The 24,773-nt window shown below is 35.9% G+C and overlaps 1 protein-coding gene across 7 annotated transcripts in view; it reads right to left on the bottom strand.

Moving 5' to 3' along the window:
- PTPN4 (protein tyrosine phosphatase non-receptor type 4) overlaps positions 1-24,773 on the bottom strand; it is a 116,534-nt gene that overhangs the window by 13,602 nt on the left and 78,159 nt on the right. For 5 of the 7 annotated variants that reach the window (XM_082057197.1, XM_082057198.1, XM_082057200.1 and 2 more), the window contains 12 exons: positions 24,248-24,316; positions 17,561-17,695; positions 16,130-16,288; positions 11,043-11,202; positions 8,055-8,138; positions 7,915-7,971; positions 6,432-6,588; positions 4,774-4,940; positions 3,373-3,463; positions 3,226-3,287; positions 2,348-2,494; positions 116-244 (listed from right to left, as the gene is read on the bottom strand). In XM_082057197.1, coding sequence (XP_081913323.1) covers positions 116-244; positions 2,348-2,494; positions 3,226-3,287; positions 3,373-3,463; positions 4,774-4,940; positions 6,432-6,588; positions 7,915-7,971; positions 8,055-8,138; positions 11,043-11,202; positions 16,130-16,288; positions 17,561-17,695; positions 24,248-24,316 — 1,417 coding nt within the window. Of the gene's footprint in view, positions 1-115; positions 245-833; positions 953-2,347; positions 2,495-3,225; positions 3,288-3,372; positions 3,464-4,773; positions 4,941-6,431; positions 6,589-7,914; positions 7,972-8,054; positions 8,139-11,042; positions 11,203-16,129; positions 16,289-17,560; positions 17,696-24,247; positions 24,317-24,773 lie in introns of those variants that run through there. The other 2 variants (XR_014184499.1, XM_082057201.1) reach the window with 2 other exon arrangements.

Raw genomic sequence — 24,773 nt, 5'->3', positions numbered from 1 at the left:
AAACAGTTCTATTTACGTGGATATGCCAAAAATTGAAAAGAAAATCTGATTAAGTTTTAGCTAGTCTCTGAGGATTTCAGATATTAATACTTAAAAATGTATATTATGATTTTACCTCCAGATTAGTCAATGTCATTTCTCGAAAGACATAAGCAGGATTTCCTTCTTCTGAATGGCAGGTAATCTGGAAATTCCCATATGATGAGCTTCCTGATGGCTCTGGCCAGTACTGATGGCATTTAACCTAAGGTCAACACATTTTTAAAGATGCTTGTGTTTAAATTCACATAGTAATATTTTGGTTCTCTCTAGTACCTTATGCCTTTGTTCATGAAAGACTATTTTGATAATTTTGTAATCACTATGAATTTACTTACCAAATAGACTGTGTTACCTAATTATTGTTTATAAAATAAGGTATTGCAGAGATTCCCTGGTTCTCTTTTCAAGAGGACACATGCCCCAGGTCTTAAGGTTAGTTTAACTGAAGATGGATGCCTTTAATCTGAATTATTTATAGATATACTTTTTTAACACTTGAGTGACAAAGATGCTGCTTCATAAACATTTTGATCTCCAAAATCCTAATCTAATCTTCTCAAAGCACATTTATATGGGAAAAGAACAAATGAAAAAAAAGGCTATTAGCAACAAAAAAGTTGCTAAAATAATACAGAAATTATGGGGTTAAAGATGGTGGGCTTTGAAGACTCTTGATCAAGTCTTCAAATGTCAATGAAAACTTCAAAGACTAAGATTTTCAGATACATGGCTTAAATGCCTAATTACAGGGGTCATTTCAGCTCAAGTGTACTTTTGTTTTTCCAACCCACCTGGCGATTCTTTAAGAGCAGCCAGATGTGCAGACTTCCTGCTCCACTGAGACATCCCGGCAAGCAGTAGGACAGTGATGTCTGTAGCCTCGGGATCAGCTTTAGAGCAGGGAGTCTGCCTATGGGTATAAGACAGATAAGTGCTTTCATTTCATCATTAAGCAGCTCTCCAAAGAACTCCACAAATATCATCATTGAAGGGGTGGGGGAACCTCAGAGAACTGCTATTTCAAGTCTGTTCTCAGCAGATCTGCAAAGAGATCTCAAACTAAAAGGGCACTTGTACTGAAATTCCCTCTAATCATGTTTATTTGGGAGCAGGCAGCATCACATCTACATTGAGTCACTGAAAAACAGTTTTAAAACACTGCAACTCGCCTTCAATTACTATTATTCCAGGTTGTCATTTCTATCCACATACTCAACCGGCCAGTGCTACTGTGAATGCTCCAGACTATAAACCAAGTAACTCTGGAATTACACTGTGTAAAGGGCAAAGCTGCATAATAAACAAAGCTATTAAGGAGAAAACTAGAGCTTAAAAACAAACAAACAAACAAATCTCAAAACCCAAAACCCCACAACCCCAAAACAAACCCCAAAACCACAGGACACACCTGAGGCCATTTATAGCACTATTAAACAATTATTTATGGTAACTTATAACTCTAATTACTTTCTTACTAGTACTCTATTTTTACTCATTTTTGTATGGAAATGATTTAAAGGACAATGATTCTTTCATATGATTAAACACATGTTTATAGCCACAGAACATTTTATGAAAAATTTTAGATTTCAGGATTATCATGGATTCTCTTAAAGACAGCCGTCCAGGCATGGGCTCTTAAAAATACAAAGCTGTGGTTAGGCTGCCTTAAAAAAAATCCATCTCTCTACATATCGAAGAACTAATCTACAAAAACTGATGAAACTTCTTGGAGATCCTTTATTTTAAATTTAGAGAAAAAAATCCTATGAATGTAAATGCTACTTGCTTTTTGCAATAAAAGTCAAACAAGGAAGTCTAAAAATACTTTAAGAAATAAACGCAGACTTTGAGTTTAAAGTATTAGCTACGCTAACAATATCAGAAGGTTTAAAATGTAAGTCATCATTGCAACACTACTAAGAATGCGCTGTCCTTATGAAAAATGTCATAACCATAGACTCACAGAACAGTTTGGGTTGGAAGGGACCTTTCCAAAGCTCATCATTTCAACACCCCTGCCAGAAGCAGACACATCTTCAACCAGGTCAGGTTGCTCAGAGCCCCATCCCGCCTGACCTTGGATGTTCTCAGGGATGGGGCATCGACCACCTCTCTGGGCAACCTGGGCCAGTGTTTCACGCCCTTCATTGTAAAAAAATTCTTCCTTATATCTAGTCTAAATCTACCCCACTACCCCTTGTCATATGTCATAATAGTACATTTCTCTCATCTTTTAAAGGCTAGTCACCAACAGATTTTTAGAAGATTATGCCAGTGGTATTTAAGGAAATCTTTCACTTACTCTGCCCCGTTCAACTTGAGTTGTTAACATTACAACCATAGATGAGCCTTGTTCCCAAGTCATCTGCCAAAAATCAGGACAAGTGTTCGGTAATGGACCTTGACAAGCAATGTACTGGTTTATTATTGTGGAAGAAGGGATTTCCATCTAAGAGAAGACAAAGTCATTATTTTAATTCTTACCGCCAATGCAAGTCAGGCATCAGACATTTAGTGTTTAGTAACTAAGACATTAAAAAAGCATTAACTATATTCATTCTATTTATTTTAAGTTAGTAAGCATGGATTGGCACAGATAAAAATTCTTCAAAGTGTTTCACACAAAATTATTACAAAGATCCAAGTACAATTCACATATTAACTGACAGCATGTAGTTGCCACAATCAAGATTAGTGGTAAAAAAAAAGAAAATCATTCACATGCAAACATTTAATGCTCTGTGGGTTTCTGACACTAGCTTTAAAAATACTGATCTTGGAATTTAATTTCATTTTTGGTTTTTGTTCGTGAAAGGAAAAGTAAGTAACTGTAATTTTGTTGTGACTGACAATGAAGAAGGAAAAGTAAAAGAAAGTGAAGAAAGTGCTGAACACTACTGCTGTATCAGTAACGGGAAAAGAAGAATTCCTCTGGTAGAGGGCTGGTTTCCCATAGTGTTGTTTTCTTTTTTCTTGGTTTCGTTTATAAAAACACCTGCCACAAAGCATCAGCAAATAGGTATAACTGCAGTAAATTTCAAACTATCTTACTACAGGTTTATCAGCCATTCCAGTCTGACTTAGATTTACAAAAATGTTGGGTTTTTTTTAAACTGACTTCTCCATTGAAAAACTGCCAAATTACTTAATGTCAGAAGCTCTTTTAAAAATACAACTCACATTTATATAATTTGCATTGATGTAATCTTCGTTACTTTTTAAAATAACCCGTGTAGCATCATCTGAAAAAAAAATTTAGAAAGATGTTACTTATTTACTAACCACAGCAAATATTTTTAGAACACATATACAAACACACATACTTACAAGGCGAAATGTCTCTGTATCTATTTTTGGAAATGTTTTGAGGTAATCTGGCACAAGACATTGTCATTCCAGGCTTTTTCCTATACAATTGCTAAAAGACAAAAATGATGGTGAGACTATAATAGATGCAAAAGATCCGTGAGTTTATTGTTTGCCTAGCGGTATTTTTTAGAACATAAACTACTAAGCAACAGTAACTTCAACACACGTGAAAATACTTTTCAAAAGAAAGTACTATGAATTTAGTTATGCTGTGGGACCACTGAAAATAATTATGACATGATCATAATTTTTTTAAAGACAAACTGAATTTTAAATTTCAAGCTTCCAGAAGAACACTGATCCAGAGACAAGTCAATTTTGTCGACTGGCAAGGGTTTGGACTGACACCAACACTCCACACGGTGATTTGGGGCAAGCAGATTGTGTTGTATAGAAGGCATCTACCTACACTGCAGTTTCCTTTTTTTTCAGATGTCCTTCTGTATTTCAATAACTGGGCTACCTCATCCTTTTTCACCACAAGTGTCCTTTGAGAGGCTCCCACCCTCTCACGCCTCAGCCATGCACTGCCACAACCCTTGTGCTGTGAACAGTGTCAGTGAAAGGACCCAGGTTCTACGAAAAGCACTTTAAAAATGTTTAAACACTGAACCTGTTTGGGAGACTGAAAAAGGGTGGTAAAAGAAGGATTTTAAATCACTTTGAAAAAATCTTTTATTTCTACATATGAAAGTAGAATTTTACCCAAGTTCTTAAAAGATAGTATATAAACGTGTTTTATAAATACATGTTGTAATACATAACGCTAGGTCTCCATTTGGTGAGGAATTCACAGAATTCACACTGCTGTGTTTTACAAACCTACTGTTTCCTGCTTTAAGCCACTCAATCTCATGCATTAAAGATGGAATAGTATCAAGGCACAAGTTAGTGTTAAAGAAAGACTACAGCTATCAGCAGCTTAGGACCCCACAGGAACCGCTTCTGAAATATGTCATTAAAAAATCAACTATTTATAAAAGACATTGTTACATTAACCCTTAAGATTAGGGTTGTAAACCTTAACATTGGGGTTGTATTTTCCATTGGTAATTTTACCTTCCCTCATTGAGATGGTCCATAAAACGCCGACAGCTAAGCTGTCATTCAGTTTCTACAGTAACTTGGATAGGGAATAACACTAAAAACTAGTATTAGGATTATTCTATGCCATGAGTTTGCACATACAATACAGGACTGGATTATTTTTGTTATTTTACTTTCGAGAGTGTAAGACAATTGTTTTGCTAAAAGATGCTGACTCTACTGAAATTTAACTGAAGTCTGCTCTGTTTAAAATAACTACTAACCCAAAAGACTTGGAACCTGCACAACAGCTACAGGCGACACTGTACTCACATCAAACTGAGCCAAAACAGTTCCAGTGATGAGCCCCTCTGCCAGCTGGATCATGGACTCCCTCAGAGCATTATCATCCTGATGGACACCATCAAGTGGAGATTTCTCAGGGATGTACTGGAAGTCAGGCTCACTCTCCAGCTTCTCTTCCACAACATCATAGACAGCTATAACAAATAAAGGTATGAACACTCTGGCTGAACATGCTGTTAGGCAAGTAAAATTAACTCTAAGTCATTCATTTAAAACAGCAAAAATGTGTTTCTTCTGTAGAAAAACCTACATTCATTAACACGCTGATTTTAGTCCCCAATAGCAAGGGCAAGTAGCCTTTCCTGATCATTATAATCCATGACAAAACCATTTTTTTTTGTTTAATAGTAATTTTAAGTGAAAGTACATCAGTGACTGCTAAAATTTTCATCAAAACACATTATGCCCTACCTTGTCTGACATAACTCCCTAATCTCAGATTCTCACATCGTGCCTCTGAAGTGATTATAGTTGCATTTATTTTTACTTTCAATTCACTTTGAACTGATACAGGCTTCAGTAATTAGGAAGAGATGTGCAGACCACCTGAGAAAATGGCATTAATATATGCCATTATAATGCTATTAATGTTGTATGCATGCTCTGCTTATAAATAAACTGAAAAACAACATGTATTTTCTACTATAGGTAACAGAGACATTTTCTGTTAGAGAGCCTGTTTTTAAATAATATCCCATGACTGCAAGGGAGGAAACAGGCAACTCCTCACTTCTACAACTCAAATGTTTTTATCCAGAATACAAAGATAATCAATATACAAGGGGAAACTATTTTAGTAATTTGTAAACAGAGCTAACAATTTTACCCAAAAAAAAAGTGACAACACAAAAGCTGCAAGAGAACTTAGCGAATGAGAGGACAAGTGGAGAGGGCAAATAAGTGAATAAAGGAAAGGCTGACGTACTCTCCTGTACTAATTTCAATTATTCCAATCAAAAATAATTATTTCTTATCTTGCATTTTCTTCTGCAACTTCTTCGCACACCCCAGTTATAATTGGGATGTGCAAAGACTTAAATCCAGTGACCATCTGCTGGCAATGCTCCAACAGTGCATTTCATGAATATATTGCACAAGCTGTTATTTAGACTGCATTTTTAGCACTTCCTTCTATTAAGCCTCTTCAAGTAGAAATGTTACCAGCTGTTCTAGATTGTTTTAAAAACACATGGAAGGATTTTGCATATATGGACCTCTCAAATCATCCAAACACTGGGTGTTTGGTGAGGGAAATTTTGTTTATTTGTGTTTGTGTTCCTTAAGGGAATAACAGCAACCTCAGAAACTCCATTCAATATCAATATAGCTTTCTGGACATTTTTATCAACAAGACTGAGAACACAATTTAAATTAGCTCTTTATTAGAAATATTTCATCTCTGCGTTTTGTAATAATTTCCAACACTTAGTTATGCTCAGCTCCTTAGAGTATGGGGTTGATCACGATTTGTACAAGACACAGTGTTGTTGCAATTCCTTTTCAAGGAAAGGAATTCTTTCTTACAAGGAAGTTGAGCATTCCATCTCAGGACACAAAACTGAGGTTAGAAAATGACAGCAAGGTGTGGATTTTTAAAAAATTATTATTATGTACAAATTACTCACCATTGGGTCGAACTAGGAGCACAAGTTCCCCTGAATGTCTCTCACAGCTAGCTTTAATAAACATAACAACTTGATCGTGAGTATGTTCTGCTATATCCCTGCCGTTAATCAGTACAACCTGGTCCCCTTCATTCAAACGAGGGACACAGAGATCAGCCTGCAAGGTGAAAAATAATTTTTAAAAAGTCTGTAAAACAAGACATTTCCAATTTCTCACCTTAAAATAGCAACTTAAAGTAACTATACTTGAGGGCTTGAATCCTAACAGCCTAGTTGCTATGGTTGCTGCACTGTATTCAAATGATAAATTTAAGTCTTACACAATACATAAGACAGTGCCATTCACATCAACAAATCAATCTGCCACTGGGAGGTGACTGTCATTGTAATGTCTCTCGGCAGCTGTTACTCCACTTCTCTGGTTGAAGCAGAAAGCTCCTCTGTTTGCATCACAATTTGTATAGGAAACTGAAAAGCAGGATGTTCTTATCTTTGCAGGGAAGGGAATAACATGTCAAAGCCTTGTCCAAATCAGTTTCACAGGCTTAAATGTTTCAGGTGTGAAATATCACAACTGTAACGAAAAGAGTAAGACAAGGACCAAAGACAATGCACTACTCCCAGTAATCCCAGAGAGAGGAATCAGGTAATAAAAATTATTATTATAATCGGTATAAACATGGTTGCAGAAGAGCACATGCCATCACCAAATATCGCTTCCTTAGAGCGTGAATGTTTGAAGCATTCAGCCAAAATTGTAACTAAATATTTTAGAGATAGCAATTAACAAGGACAAGAACAATGTTCTTGGTAAACATTTTAATGGTTTCAAAGAGTCAAAAAAACAAACAAAAAAACCCTCAAAAAACTGTACATCTCAAGAGTTAGCAAATGAACAGTTCACTCTAAAAGGGATAAACAGAGCTGACTCCAGTCAGCTGAATACCAGGTCAGTATTTCTGGCAATCAACTGACAAAATATTGTGCCTAGTTTGAAGACACTATTGATAGTCACTAAACACCAGTAATAACAGACAATCAGACCTGATGAATGATTCATGATGCCTGTTTTTAATCTAAATCGTGGCTTTATTCAGCAACATCTGTCACTAAAATAAGAGAGATTTGCTATTTTAGTTATTCTGTCATCATATGAATGCCTATATTTTTTAAAAGTTACAAAGTAAATGTATTTTTAGGATGATACAGCTCAAGAAACAGTGGGTAATGAACATCTGTAACTCCCTTTCATTTTCAGGAATTCAATTTTGTTTTAGTAAAAAAAATATTTTTGAGGACTGAAGAACTCTTAAAAATATGTTATATAGCCCCATCAAATTCTCAGTGTACATAATTTGCTTTGTTAGGATAATGTTCTAGCACAAACTAAATTTGATAGGCAATTATGAAATAATTTACAGTTCTGAATACATACTCAAGATACAAAGATATTGCTACCAAGTTTGTTTTTTTGATAACTTACAGGTGTTCCTGGAGCTACCCTGGACACTATTACTGGCATCTTCTGATCATATCCACCCTTAAAAAAAATTAAATTAGTAATAAATTACAAATGTCAGAAAATAATATTAACAGACATGAAGGACATAGATGTACTCTTACCTTTACATTGAAGCCAAACCTTCCATTTTCATCTGGTTTCATTCTGATCATAACAAGATTGTCATGGGGGACACCACCATTGGGCTGGTAAACAGAAATTATATGAAAATATATTTTGTTCATAGTTAGACATTGAAGATGATATACTCCTTACCAAGTAATTGCTGCAGGACACTTGAAAAAACATCAAGTAATAGTGTGAGTGTCTTGAGTTCGGCACAGAAAGGAACAGTTACACATTTAAAAGTCACGGACATAACTAAGTTAAAATTGTGTTCTGCCAAAACAAGCTTACAGTAAGAAACTATCAGAAAAGGCTAATTGGCTCAAAGCAGTCTTAAGAAAAAACGTTTACTAAATGGAAATTCCTTAAATTCATCTTAATTAAGACCACCATGAAAAAGCCTGCAGTAAGAATGCAACGTGATGAAAAATAAGGTCATTGAAGGTATATTGTTTTTAACAGCAATATGATGAAAGCACACAAGGACAAATCTGGCAACAAAATATTGGTTCCATAACCCTTATTCCATTTCCAGTGCTGTGGAGCGTGAGGTGTGACACGTGCTTGGCACTGATCACGCTCTGACACTTTTAGCTGCTTTCTTTCTGGTTTCATCCTGATCACAACACCACCATTAAAGGAACTACCAAAATCTATTTAGTGCCATTGAAGTGATTTCTAGTTCATTTCCATCAATATTTATTTCACAAACTGAACATTAGCTACTATTCCTATAGTTTCTATGGTGAGGATGTGAAGTATTGATAAAGAAATTTGTTTCAGGGATGTTTTCAGTGTTACCAACTACAGCCAAAGCATAAGACTCATATTCAGATAAGGAGAAAACATAAAAACTTATTAAAGCAAACATTTCTATATGTAAGAAAGTTCAAACCTGCAGGTTCGACAGGTAAAAGAAGGCTGCTCAACTTGGCTCATAAAAAGTTAACTCAATTCCAGGCGTTTCAGCTCTTGGTTAAAACAAAACTTTCCAACCACAGTCCCACCAACACATAGTAATGAAAAGATGAAAAATTTGGGGAAAAAGAGGAAAGTAACAGCATAAGAGATGTTAATGAGAAGGAAGGGTGCTTAGGAAGCCTGAACATATGCAAATCATTTTAGCCTATGTTCACTGGCACAGGAGACCAGACTCAGGTTCCTGGGCAGAATGAACAACCACCAAGTGCTCACCTGCAGCATTTAGCAACTTTTATGCTATTACATTCCCTAGACAAAAAAGGGAATAATCATTTCCTGCTTTAAAAGGCTCTTTTGAGCAGCTGCTTGTAACAAGGAACCCGAAGAGAACACTGTATATCATCATTAATGTGTTCAACTGAAGGGGTTCCTGCCCACACCTGTTCTCAAATACTGCTGGACATTCTCAGACTGGATATGTAGGGATGGCACATGGAACAAAATATTGTCATTCCCATACCTTTCTAAAGGGATTCTCCGTACATACAACAGATGAAAGAAATTCGATGGCTAAATTAAATCCAACTGGTGTGGGCTTTTCCTTAAAATATTTGAGATGGAGAAGCACAAGAGACCTTAGTGGTGCAGGAACCTGAAGTGCATTCTGGGCAGAAAAACAACTTTGAAAAAAAAAAAAAACCTCATTCCAAATCCTAAATGTCCAGTTTCATAAAATTTCAGTCATGCTGCATTCCTTCTTCTCTAATGCCCAAAATAAAAAGCCATCAGCAGACCAAATTAGAACTACAATTACAACAGCGGACTGCCTTAAGGGAGATGCATAGATATGGGCCACTGGGCCACAGCAAACAATTACACTGACAATGCACAGAGCAAAAAGAATCTCATTCTCACTCAGCTGTGTTGGTTTTGCAGAACTAAAAGGAGTTAAGAAAACAACTGAAAGTTATTTTTGTCAATTTGGTAAAGATAACTGAATACAGAGCAGAAAAACTTGATGAGTAAAGTCGTGTTTATCTTTCAAAACAGAACAGTACATTAATATGACTCAGGTAAGCACTGAGAAAATACAAAGGTGTTGACAGTTCATGTTTTGTGCAACATTCCCAAATTTCTCATAAATTTACAAGTTTCACTTTCAGAAGTTTTATTAAAACCCCACCTATGAAATTAAATATGTTTTTTATGGGAATCTTAACTTTGTAATGTGGGCTGAGATAACACCTTATGCTTAAGAGTTCAAAATGTAAATGAAACTGAACCAAAGGCATTTCTAAAATATCAGTTTTCGGAGCTGACTCATAATTTTGAATGTCTGAGGTTGGCAAACTGTTTATACAGTATTTGCTACATCTGGATGTTAAAACAGTTTACCCATCCTGCAAAACATTTATTATCCCACATCAGTATAAAACCAAGAACCACTTGAAAACTTCTGGAAGGACAAAAGAAAATAAAAAGTGGTGAGGTCTCATCTCAGTCAGACAATAATCAACTGACTAGCTTAGTCATCTAGCTTAAGTGTGGAAAAAGAACTTTCGCTGAGATTTTTACATTCAGTGTCACAGGTCTCTTCATAGAGTCTCTTTCTTGGAAATTCTGATGAAAAATGCAACCACAGATTCAAGAAGCCTCTCCTTACAAAACTGTTCTAGGAGCTGGTAGGCACTTCTAGTTTCAGCTTTTTGATAAAAGCTGAACACCAGTGGTAGTGTCTGCAATGTTGTCTTTAAAACTGATGGTTAGTGATTTCTCAGGGAAGAGGTTAGTTAGAAATTTCTGCATGTGCTGAAAAGCTGATGTTCAAAATGTTTGCATATCCATCCCAATGTAGTCACATCTGATGACAACTGACAAAGGACTAACTCCAGCAGATGGAAACAATAGCACGAGCTTGCAAAGAGACAGCCTGTATAATGGAAATGCTGCAGTGTAAAGCATAAACACAACAACTCTCTGAAATGCATCAGAACCAAAGTCATGAAAAGCAGGATGATCATCCAATAAAAAGCAGAATGATTAAACTGGATCCAAAAACTTACTGTGGATTTTTCAGGAGATGCAGGAACATCAAATGTTTCATTAATATGGTTATCCAGTTCTTGCTGCGAGTGCGAATGATGAATTTGGTTCCAACTGTTCTTTTTAAACTGTTTGGGCGGTAATGCAGGAGGCTGCCCATCTATAGGAGTCTCTTGAGATCTAAATCCAAAATAGAAGTATGAAGTAGAATGATCATGAGATATTGACATTTTTTTCAGGCTTCTGAATAAACTGAAAATGCTTGAAGAAACTCAAGTATTTGAGAGCTGTATAATGTATTTTTAGAATCTCAAAAATGTACTGTGGTACAATCCATTGGAAGTGTATGTTTGGACATGTTTCTGCATTTTTCTTGACAAGCAACTGTACACAGAATGGTTAAGTCCATCTTTTATACATTATATTTTTAAAATTATTTCAGCACTCTTAACCCACTTTATGTTGGAATACTGTAAAATTCACTGTATTTATAATCTGCACTCTTGCTAAAAGCCATATTTCTATAATGGATATGACAATATGTCTTCCTCAGTAAGGAAATAAATTAGTTTGCCTCTTAAATTAATGCCTGCATTTTAAATCTTAAAATCAGAAACAAGCAACATAATAAAGCGCACCCACACTAGTCTTTGGCTTTTGATCTAAAAATAGGAGGAGTGCAAGTTGAAGACAACTCAACTGTCCCCCTGCACTTACTTGAAAAGCCTATTAGAGATCATAGTGTTAAGTCTCAGTTTTTCAATGTAATAGTATACGTATACAGTTCAAGAGAACTTTGTTTTTTTCCCCTCTTGAACATATTCCCCTTTGAAACATGTGCAGCTTTGAAATGCTGGTAAAAAAAGCATTCATCACATGCATTTTTAGCTCAGTTTTAACACCATTACTGAAAACGAAATAGCAGAAAGTTCTCTGTTTGAGATCTGCAAGCACTCTACCGTAGATTAATAAAAATGTTCTCTGTGTTTATATGTAATGTAGATAATTTCCCTTATTAGTCCTTTTGAAATAAAAGCTTAACTGCATAATTTGTATTACATAAGTATATGATTCATCTTTCGTTATATGGCTTTACATTTAAGAATTAAGAACATTTTGAGAGGCCTAAAAGGGCAGTTTTGCACATAGTTCCCATTAACTTGGCTTGAATGCCAGTTTCTAAATACCAGCAAGGATATGTGCCTTCCTCCCCATGAACCACATTAAAAGCTATTATTAAGTCATTTAATGACTTATGACAACAGCCTACTGAGACTAGTGGCAAATCCAAAAAAACCCGTCAAGAATGAAGTTACAGGTTATAGCTAAATCTAAACAGAATGCTCTAACCAGAAATGGGTGTCTCTGTTCTTTCTTCCACCCACAGCCTTGGCCTGTTCCCCAAAGCCCTTCGGTGCTCGTCGCTCGGCTCAGGCAGCTCACCCTGCAAGCAAAAATCCACCCGCTCTTTGGCCAAGCCTGGGTAGCTACACCAAGGTGAAGTGGTTGGTCACAGGGGAGGGAAGGGCGCTCCCCAAAGCCAAAAACAGGACACGGTCCCTTGGGTTCTCAGCAAGCTGTAGAGGCACCTCAGAGCTCAGCAAACACCCCTCCGCAAAGAGGGGCGAGCAGGGAGCAGGGCTGGGGGACGGCTCTGGCCACGGGACTGGCAGGACACAGCACAACAGCTCAAGTTGCTGCACTGTAAGAAAACCCAAGGCACACATCAAGTTCCATACCCTATCATCTTGTTTCTATGCAGTTAAAGAAAGGCAGATCCCAGACACGTGTTTTCCAATAAAAACAACGACAAAAAATCAGATCACAATTGTCTGCAGCGGTTTCAAATAAAGGATTAACCTCTTTCAAAAAGCACAAAAACGTAAAGTGAAATGAAACACTTCACTTTGAAAAACCACGTTTTCCATTCCAGTTTTTAAAAATTTAGTCAAATTTCTTAGAAAACAAAATATTGATAAAGTTTTCAGTCAATTCATGCAAATAGTACATTTGAAAAAATGTTAACAATATTTCTTTCTGTATGTTTTTGCTTAATTTCAACTTTTAGAATATATTTTTTTTCATGCAGTGTTAAAAGAAAAAAGAAGTACTAATTGTTCAGTATCTGATATTGGAAGAATCTCATGTTCAAAACACTATTGAATAAAAATAATATTTCTTAACACTTTTAAATGCAAGTGACAGCAAAATAGAGCATATCATCCTTACATTTTTCAGGATAAGCAGCTTTTCTAAATTGATTTTTGTGGAGAAAGAGAAAAATATCACGATTGCTGACATTCGCAAAATGAATTTTCAAGGCAGCTATAAATTATTTAGACACTGACTTACAAAGGTCACCCAGAGCTTTTTAACTGCCTATGTATTTATTCATTGAAGTCTGGCCAGCACAGATTATTCAGCCTTTTAAGTGAAGGGCAACACAGTTATGTATTTTCCTGAAAACAATTACTCCTGAGAGTTTTAAATGGAATAAAAAAGGAACAGAAAACATGAGACACAAAGAAGTCATTCTGATGAAAGTAAAGGATGGGATCTTGTGTTTGACTAGATGTCTGTACATACATGTCAAAAAACACAAAAAAATTCCTTTTGAACATACAAACTTACAGAAAAGATTGGAAAAGTCACTTAAATTAACATTTTAGAAGCAGTAATACAAGTACTGTAATATATTAGCATAACGAATTGTGAGAACTAACAATCAAGCCTTGGGCAAAAACTTCACTGCTTTGTATTTGCCCAGTCAGCTTTGAATTTCCTTCTGAATGCTCAGACAATGGCAGTGAAAGCAGCCGATTCTGCGGGCAAAGCAGCTCCCTGGTACTGCACTCAGCCATTTGCATCATAATAAAATAACAGCAAACCCGGGCACTGACAAGCTTTGGGTATTCTTGTTGAAGATATCCGGTCTGACCTTTTAATATATTAAGCAAAAGTTTCCTACGCACCCCCATAAATTTATTCAACTAAACACATATCACGTGCTTTTGTAATTTAAGGATATCATTACCCCAGAGAGCTACAAGCAGAAATCTCTCCATTTAATTTTGAATAGCACATGCAGATGAAGAAAAATATGAATTAAAGGTTGTATTAGCTATGTTAATAATACGCTCCTAAACTTCATCGAAACCAATTTATTTTGCTATGTTGACTCCAAACAGAGATTAGTAAACCTATCAGGTTAGCCCCTCTTTTTTACATATGTAAATTTGATCAATAAATAAAAATTCCAAAAAAATTAGCAGATGGGTTACTCAAATGTTTTCACTCAGACAGGCCAAACTAGTTAAGCAGCAGCTTTTTTGACTGTAAAGTAATATAATTTAAATTTAGATACCTGATAAGACCTTCATGACTACTACTATCTTTCATAACTCTCAGATCTTGAATCAATAACCCACCTGAAACTTTCAGAAGGTCCTAATGGGATTCAAGTATTTTGACAGTCAACACCCTCATTCTTAAAAATACCTTATGCTTGAAGATTAAATTCCACTTTTAAGCTTCCAACAAGGGAAAACAAAAAAGCAAAACTTAGTGATGAAAGAGCAATGGTTTTTCTTCTTGGGTATAAAAAGAGCGAAATCATGAAAAAGAACAGCCATGGTTGCATAACTGATTTAAAAAACCACTTCCTCTCCTTTTAAGGCTCATTTCTATGGCGACTTACATAAGAAATCAGGTATTAAAGTAACAAATCCCAAGGACCCTCAGAAATATTTTTTACAACTTAACTTAGAATAAAGGCATAGGAATAAAAGAATATTTAAGAATTGTGCTTGCTTCACTGTATCACCCCACCATTCAGTGTTTCTCGTAACTGACTTCTCTTTGAAGTCTTGGAACAGAAGGAACCTGACCCTGTATGGCCTTAGGACAGCAAAACTCTAATATAAGGAAATATTCACAAGTGTTCCAGTTTTGAGACTCCTCTGCCATGCGAATAGGTTAAAAAAGCCCACCAGAAAAAGCAGATTTTATATTATTAGGCCAAATTACTGTTTTATAAGTCTGACAGCTAAATGACTAGCTGGTGGTCAAATTATAACTATTGTACCCTGTCATAAAAAGCACCTTTTGTTATTTCACAAAAGTTTTAAAATTTTGTATTCATTTCCCTCTCCAAAGTTATGCAGTAGTTAAAACTGAAGGTAGAGTGCAAGCCAAGGCTTTAGAATTGTGTTCTAATGGTTTCCTTGGGTAATTTTTCCTGAGACATATGATTTGTTTATAAACATGTAATTACCTATGTGCTGTTTTATAATTCTCCAATTGTTTTGAAACCATTTGCACAATTTCCTTGATAACAGAGATTACACAAGGGCAAGTTTAGCATTACATGTAGAGCTATGTATAAAAAGCTACAGTGGCAGTGTTAATAAGGTGTATATTGTGCACCTTTTTTCCCCCAATTCATCTGTACTATGACCACAAGTTATCGAGTATTTCACATCTTTGAATAACTCAACCTTTTTTCATTTGTCATCCTTCTGGACTTAATAAACAATAGTAGTTTTTATTTTGGCCACCAAAGCATAATATCAGGATAGTTCACCATAGCATTATCAGGTTTTTTTCTGTTATCTTAAAAAAATAAAGATATACTCTACAACAACATACAAAACATACCAAGAACCTCAGAATGCTGGGGTGCTAAAAAGGCATTTTGGCCAAGTAAAGCTCACTCATACTTCTGTACGTTGACAAAAACCAAATTTCCAAACTCACAGGAATTAAAAACTATCACAAGCCAACATACTTCAGTTCTGTCAAAAAAAATAACTTTCGCTTCCTCATCCAGACACTGATGGTCACATTACAGCAAACCCACATTTTCAGTGGATTGGAAGGCATTGTAATCCTGCACCAGGAACATATCAGATATAGGGCTTTACTTCTGTAGCATTTCATTTTCAGTAATACCTATAATAATACTCCCTAAATAACAACGACCTTTTTATTAGATCTTTTGGCTCTCCCCAACCCAAAAATTTAACACTTAACTCTTAACGGTGAGGATTTCTGACTTATCTTCAGAAACTCTGCAAGCTACTGTACAGTAACGACCAGCAGAACTTACGGTGATGATTCCAGTATGATGCTGTTGGCCTGAGTGGAAGATGGAGATCGGTGATTCACAAATACTTCACTTGGGGAAGTGTGAACTACATGGTCCACTAAATGTCCAACTGATGAGGGTCGTAACCGGGCTCCTTCTTGAGTGAAGGCAGAGTTGCGACTAAGAGGGAAAGCAGAGCGGTGTAACGTGAAAAGAATGTTACTGTTAATCTACATTTCTTACACTACTACAAAGGAATGCTAAAATAATTACTTCCTCTCGGTGCAAGCTTATGCTTATATACGTATTTTTATTAAATAATTTAAGGTTTCAAAAATCACTGAAACCATTATGTTGTCAGATCAACATGCTATATTTCACAATTTTCTTTTCAAAAGTGTTCCAAAAGTATCTTCATAAACATTAAATAGCTGGGGGTTTTGCCTTTTTTTTTTTTTTTTTTTTTTTTTTTTTAATAAAGCCCAATGAAAAGGTTACTGGAATAATAGTTGACTTAATGAGGAAAAAAAAAAAAAAAGAATCCCCAAGAAGAAAAATCCTGGCTCTGCTATGGCAGAACTTAAACCCAATTCATTAAGATGAACATTTTATCCCCTGCATCTTCTCCTCGAAGAATCATAAGCTTTGCAGCGAGAGTCTTCTAATTTCTGTGACCCAAAATTTTCCCATTTGAAAACCAGCATAGTGACAGGCATCTTTCTTAAAATACTTTGAAAGATGCATCATTAATTATGTTATGCTATAAGCATCATTCATTTAAAAAAAAATACAAAAGTCTTCAAATGCTGAAGATACTTACAAAAGCCTTTTGAGTAATATGTTGCAATGCCAAAGAATCCTAAAACCTTCTGGTTTATGCAATACAAAATTGGAAAATACTGATTCTTTAGGCAGTTTTAGCACAGTGAGAAAACAGGTTATTTTCCAAAAGTATTCAGTAATGATTTTTCATTAACTATAAACATAAAACAGAAAGCTGTGAAAAGAGTGAGTTTGGAAAGGAAATGCAGAAAAATTGAGGGGAATAAGCCTACAAGGATTTACGATTAAGTAATTTTTCCCAATGTTTTAAGAAGTGGTATTACCCAGAGTCAATTATTTCTAAAATATCACACAGCTACTATTATCGGATTTTTTTGTTAGTCAAATGAATAATTTAGTTTGTAACTGTCCTTGAGAAAACTCAAGCTCTCAAATTTAGGGTAGTGTGCTACATCTTACGTTCTTTATAGGCTGAGTGAGAAGCACCTAAAATGCACCCAGAAATAGTTTCTCTTACCTGGAGCTAAATGTTCCAGGGAACCACTCAACACATAATTTGTGAAGTTATTTGTCTCCACATAATGCATGAATCCCTTTATTACACAAACAGTTCACTCACATGAGAGGCAGACAGTCGCTTCTAGGGAGAGCAGATCCGATGCTACTTACTGATTTGGGGTTCCAGGTGGAGACCGTGACGGCAGGCTCTGTGTTTCCAACCTGTCGTCAGACAGTGAGTTCCTACTCACTACTTCCCAGTCCATTCCACTCATTAATTTTCGTGCCAAAGGTTTACTGGGGGATCTAGAAGAGGAAGTAAAATAACTAACCAGAAATTATAGGGGCTAATAGGAAAAAAATTACATAAAATTCACCACAATGAAACTGTGGGCGTTCTATCATAGGAAACCAAATTATATGGATGAAAGGAGACTTAATAATGCAAAACTGTATTTACACGGGCAGTTCTGTATTTTTCTCAATATACTGCACTTCATTTTCTGTACTTCGTACAATAACGTCGATGACATCCAGTCATCTGGGAAGGAAACACGCAAGGTGGAATGGGAACCCAGTAAACTTCACGAGGCATTTCTAATGCCTCAAAGAGAATCTGACTCCAACTAAACAGTCAGAGAGGTCTGAACCTCTAAGTAATTCAACTATTCAGCCACCTCAGAAAGAATAAAGCAGTAGAAACACCAGCCAAAAAAACCTCCTAAAGACTTTGAAGAACTGAAAGTGGAGTAGTCATTAACATGGCAACAGAGCTGCTGGGTTTGTTTGCTCATCAGGGATTTCCATTGAGGTGACATGTTCTTTCTTCCAGAACATGTTTTGTCACCTGTAAGGCAGATACAGTCATCCTATTTAAAGTTCTTTGCAGGTAGTCAAACTTCATTTGGTTTGTGCAAGAAATGTCCTTCAGGTTAAAGGTCGTTATCGCCAGTGTTTTAATACAGAAGGAATTGTATTTTCTACTCATTGCCCTTTCTCAATATTGAGGAAAGTTTTTCTTCTCATTCTCTAGGGACCCCAGGATACATACAATCTCCTTCTGCTGTTTTTTTTCACCTGCTTCTTAAGCACACGAGACCATACTTGCAATCTCTCATGAAACAGTATATTTTCTTTTTGTACTGGAAATTATAAAATGAATCATCCAAGAATTGCGGTTGCTCTTTTCTTAGCATCGCACAGGATGGCTCAGTCATCCTGCGACTAAACAGACCCAGACTTTGCTTTTTGTTTTCAACTGAAAATCCCTTAGTCAACAACAAAATTTATTTCTGTCCTTTATCTTCTGATTTATCTTTTGATTTACTGAAAGTGCAAGTCCAGAAGAAGGAACTTTGAGAAATTAAGGAACTACCTGCAAAGAACTTACATCCTTCCGAAAATGAGAACCCGAGTTACAAATACATTTTTGCTTCTCACGGAACATAAAACTCAAGCAGGCTGTCCTCAATATAATCAAAAAAGTCTCCAACAATAACCAACCAAGCATCGTATCGAATAATCTATCTTCACGTGCATAAATCCTATTAATGACAATAATGTTTGTTTAATACTAAAGAAGTGGTGATCTGTGTGTGGCGGGTTTGTCTTTGTTTTCACACCCGAAGCAGTTCTGAACACGCCTTGCCTGCTGCTTTGCTGCTCTCTAAAGACTTACTGAACAAGAGCTGACAAATTTCAGCCAGTAAAGCAAGATGGGCTGCTCTAAATACTACTGTTTTGGTCTTATTCCACTAATGTAATCCACTAATCCATCTAATAGCATACTGATACTTAAAAAAAAGTGAAAATATCAATTATATAATTCCTGAGGAAAACACATCCAGTTTCTGAGCATGTATTCTAAACAGTATTTATTTAAATCAAAAGTAATTAGCTTGATAGCATATCAATTAAACCAACATTTCAATTTCTGTAATTTGCTTCAAATGTGAGCAATTCAAACCACTTACGTATTTTTCTTCGTCAACATAGCAAATTTGAGCAGTTCTGAACAGGTAAAATAACAAGAAACCAGCAGAACTGAAAGGCATGTCTGAAGTTGTCCACCCATCATTGTGTTATTAATCAAAGCGCTCATTAGCCAGACTTGGCTGACCAGCAGATTTGCAGCCAGCAGATTAGCACCAAGGGCCAGCTCCGCCAAGAGCTGGATTCTACTGACCAAAGAATGGGCTGAGGGAAAAACACAGAGGAACGTAATATATATATAGTGCGAAATTAGGTAAATACAAGACTACAGATACCGTATTTTTTGACAGACACGTAAAGGCAGCCACTGAACCTTATTTTCCCTCAGTGAAAAAGCAACAGCTGTAACGACTATAGGAAAGCTGTTTGGTTTTGTGTTTGTGTTTTTTTGTTGTTGTTGTTTAATTTTCAACAACATTGAAAGAGCACTATCTTTGCCTGTATAAAACAAATTAAATTACAAAGAGAGATACAAAAGCACATAGAAAGGGGAAAAAAACCACAAGTTTTTCCAAAAATTAAACCCTCGATTGCTTAAAAAAAGCCACCACATTGTATCTTAAGTCATAGATCGTAACTACATTTTTAAAGACTTCCTCAATCTATGCAACAAATGAACAGAACTCTAAAATGAGAAGCATTACTTTCTTCCCTACCAAAAAAACCTGATGTTAAGAAAACTCACCTTTTATTGTGGATAGGGTCTGATGTCTCAGAAAGAATACCTTACCAATGTGATAAACAGCTGCAGTGTTTATCAGCAAAGGCTCGTTTCAATAATTTTATTAACAGTTCTAACCTCAGAGTCCCACCCACTCATGTTTGTTGCCTCTATTTCCTGTCTCTGCAGAAATTTCAAAGAAAAAATTACCACACTGCAGCACCGAACTTCTCAGGGCTGTGCCTTTTTGATACTAGTTTTCCTGCCAACACTTCTAAATATAACAATAAGCTATTTTATTAACTTCTAAGATATGTTGTGAAATACTCCTGCAAATTTCTCCTATATCACCAATTTCTTACAATATTCAAATAACTTTCTAATGGCAGAACACAGCTGAAGAGATGGGAGGTGGGGAGCAAGCTGGAAAAAACTTTTGAAATGCTTTGATAAACTCTGAGATTCTCAATTCCACACCTGTCTGCTCAGTCTGGATGCTTCCATTGCACTGTAGCAAAGGGCACTGATGATTAAAACAGTAAACTATTTTCAGATTCAATGTTTGGTGCATCTGCAAAGACATTCCTAAACAAGTTGGAAGAAGCCTTATCTGAGGGCTTCTGTCTGAGTAGGGGCAGAGACCCAAAACTTTACCTGCCCCCAAGATCAAGAACAGTCTTACAGGCTGTGATACTACGTCAAACAAGAACAAAATATGAGTAACATAGATGATATTACAAAATGCAACTTAAAAAAAAGCACAAAAAATTATATTAGCTCAGCTACAGTACACAAAAGCTTTTTTTGCATCCCACAGGTGAAGTGCTAAATTCTCACAGGAGCTGGAAAAGAAATTATTGTTTGAGAATACAGGTGGGAATCTTTTAAATAATTTCTGTCCCAAAAAGAAGAATATAACCTGGAGCTACAGCCTTGCTTTGTATTTTGACAAGGAGTGCAGGGAATGCATTTCTCAGACATAAGTGGCAACTCCTGCTCCAGGCTGAGACACTGAAACTATACACGAACCTCTAGATACACCACAAATAACATACATGGTTTAAAGCATGTGAGGAATTATTTAATTAACCTGCACAAATGCATGGTTGAAGCAAGACTGGATTTTTAGAAACGTAACGTTGAGCAGTTTGTAGATAGAAATGACTGAGATATCCACGCACTATCATACAATGCACACAAACGATCTTCTCTCAACTCAGTACAGACCATCACAACTGAACAGAATCAGAATATTTTGCAAGGACTCTAAAAGAGAACATTGCTCTTTAAAAAGTTTCTCAGTTCATGACTTGATCAAACTTTTCACTTTTATTATCTGCTTTAACTTTTATTAGGATCCTGGGATTTTTTTTACAGGTTTGCTTGGGTTCTGAAAAACCTGCAACAAATGAGGCCAAGAGAAGGACTGTACTGAAGATGAAATATATTAAAAAAGCTAAACTGCAGCAACAGTCTTCTAAACGCTGACGTTAGTGCTGCAGGAAGATTAAGAAAACAGCATCTACAAACTGTATCAATTTATTACTCCTTCACATAAGGTGTGGTTTGTTTGTTTGTTTGTTTGTTTTTTTGGGGGGGGGGGTTGGGGGGGAATGTTGTTTGGTTGGTTTTGGTTTTTGTTGGTTTTGTTTGTCTGTTTTGTGTGTGTGTGTTTTGGGGTTTTTTTGACAGTACATGTTAACTGTTTTTCTGATTTGGGAAAATATAATCCATGAATATTACTTCAGCTATTTTTAAGGCAAAATCCTAAGGAGAAACAGCTAAGCCTGCTAATTGTAGGCTGCTTGTTTCATTGAAATGGCTGTTAAGAATTTTCATTCCATGTCTTGTGCTCTGTATCGATGTTCCACTCAGTATGCAAAAGCTACATGATCGTTACTTAAGGCAAGTACCATTTCCCAACTTAGAACAAATATGTCACTCAAATAAAAAGTTAGTGTAACAACCAGTGTTATTTTCTTACAATGAAACTATTCAAAACTTTGCTTAGGCAGTAGTAACTCAAATAAGGCCGTTTCTAGTTAGATATTGATGAGAAAATCTGGATAGCTCTAGAGAAAAAAAACAACACACTGAAAAGATAGATATATATATATATATATATATATATATTTTTTTTTTAACTGATCATGAATAAATCTTCTGATGTGGTAATAACAAAAGCAATAGCAATTACTTAATTTTTAATTCATGTCCACTCAATTCTCAAGACAGACCTGACTGTAATGCTAGCACACTCTTGGTTTCATAATAAAAGGCAACCAATACCTGGCAGAACTTTCAAAAGCAACCGAAACAAGCCCACTGCTCGACAGCTTAAAAACTGTTCAACAATGTGACTTTGTGTGAGAAAGACACACTGAAAAAGGCAGGTTCCAGGAACAAAAATCTCATTATACCTGTAAAACCTTATAAAAGCAAAATGTATCCTCTGTATTTCAACCTGAAATGTAGATGTAGAATACAAAGAATTGAAGATAAAGTTCTTAGACTGAGCTTCCTGAACCATATGGTGCTCTAGAAATGTCTTCTCTTTCAAGTTTTTTCACCCTTGAAACTACTAAAAGTCTTTAAGATCGAAAATGCATTAATTTCACACTGTCATGGGGAGGACAGAGGAAGAAACGGATGATCTATTAAAAGCCTTTTGAGGTATATTTGTTACAATACATGTACACGTATTTGCCTCAGACTTTTATCAGTCATCAACATCACTAAACAACTCAAAAGGCGAGGATGAATGCTGTGTTCCTTAATCTAAAAGCAACAGTGCAAGACAGAATTACTGAGGAGAGAAGAGTTTATTAACTAAAAAAAAAAAAAAAAAAAAAATTAAAAATACTTGGGAAAACATCAGAGCAATCCTAGCCATTGCTTTCAATTTTATCCAGAGTATATATTACAAAACAAAAGTGACTCCAGCACCACTTGTTCAGTTCTGACTCAAAGTGAAGAGTGCCATCTACAGAATAAGCTTCTAAAACGATAGATATACTCCCCTCAAAACCAATATTGACTCTCCTCCACCCTACTTACTTACGGAGAACCGCTAAGCTCAGAGTGCAACAAGAAAAAATAGTTTAACTGATTCGTAACTGTCATTTAGATAATTAAAACTCTGTTGTCACAGTTTTGAGTCTTCTGAGTACTAAACAATTTGCCCCACATAAAAAAGTCTAACCAGACTTCCCAACTAAATTAGAGTAAAAAATAATTCTACAGCACACAGAACAAACAGGTCTTATAAAAATCTGCCTTTTGAACAAACATGTCACAGCACTTCTACCCTCAAATCTTTCTAATATGGAGCTGGGTATCTACAGTTTGCCCAGCTAAAAACTCAAATTATATTACATCGCACAGGGGGAAAGAAAGGGGGGACAGATAGAAAACCAACACAGAATTCACCAATGCTCTGGAAAAGTGTTTGCAGGTACTCAAGAAAGGTTGCTGACCTTGTTACGAAAAAGCCTGTGAGCATAAATTTGAAGTTTGAAGTTCCTTAAGGGGTAATTATACCAAAAGACATTCCCCATTTCAGTAAAAGTACAACTAGAAAAAAGGCATGGAACATGGTCCCTGCACATATGGATTCTTTCTATTAATGATGGGAGCAGACTGCCAAACGGATACAGCAGCAGTTTTACTTTTGAATACTGTATTCGTGATTTCTGAATGAAGAACTAAATCTACGTCTTGATTGTTTTCTCGTAATCACTAAAACCCTCAGCAGTCTGAAACAAAACTATGTAATGCTTTTTATTCTAAAGGAACTATGTGTGTACAGTTGCAGGTTGTTATTGGCAATAAAACATATCAAATAATCCAAAGTTTTAATGGAATATTTGAAGACACCATTCTTTGCAATAAAGACAGCACAAGGAGGGCTAGTACATCTAACAACAGCAGATGGAAGGCAATTAATTTTGACAATATATAAAGGGGAAAATGTTAAAGAATACCTTATTAACTTTTCCATCATAAGATTCTCCCCATTTCTGGCTGCCCCAAAGAAACACCTTCCCATATCAAAATTAAACTCCTTAATATGGTTAAGTCAAGCCAACAGCAACAGTTGACTACAGTTGCTCTGTATTTTAAATATTTGCAAACAGAAAACAATAATCCCATAGCATATTAAAAGACACAAACAGAAGACTTACTGATCCTGTATGAATACTTACCTTGCGAACACCCTGTCTTTGTTTGCTCTTTCTTTACCATACTGCACAGACTGGACCTCTGTTCTCCCACTGAAAAACAAAACCAAACCAAACCACTAAATGCAACAAACTTAGGATGACAATTTCTTGCTTAAAATTGAACCACCTCAACAAAAAGCATCTAAATTCTATTTTCAGTCATGCTTAAGCAATCGCACTAGCTTCACTACAGTGTAACTTTGGACAGCGTTTGCTAAGTGTAGGTCTTCTTTCCCATTAGAGTCTAACTGTAACAAAGACCAGTTTAATTTAAGCGTAGCATAAAGCTTTCTCTTCCTTTTTCTCCTTATCCAAAGCAATAAGAAAGTTCTGGTTGGGTATTTGGATGACACTTAACACTATAAGCTTTCCTGCCACAGCCATAATTGAAAGTTACAGCATCTCCTCTGTACTCCTCCTAAACTGCTCCATGAACTGCTAATAACTTAGTTGCTACTTAGTTCAGCAAAATATCATAAAGAAATTAGATGACAAGCACATCAGGATT

The sequence above is a fragment of the Streptopelia decaocto genome (genome assembly GCF_964273445.1).
Source record: "Streptopelia decaocto genome assembly, chromosome: 6".
Taxonomy (NCBI): domain Eukaryota; kingdom Metazoa; phylum Chordata; class Aves; order Columbiformes; family Columbidae; genus Streptopelia; species Streptopelia decaocto.
Note: the sequence above shows the minus strand (reverse complement) of the source record. Positions and strands in the feature narration are given on the sequence as shown.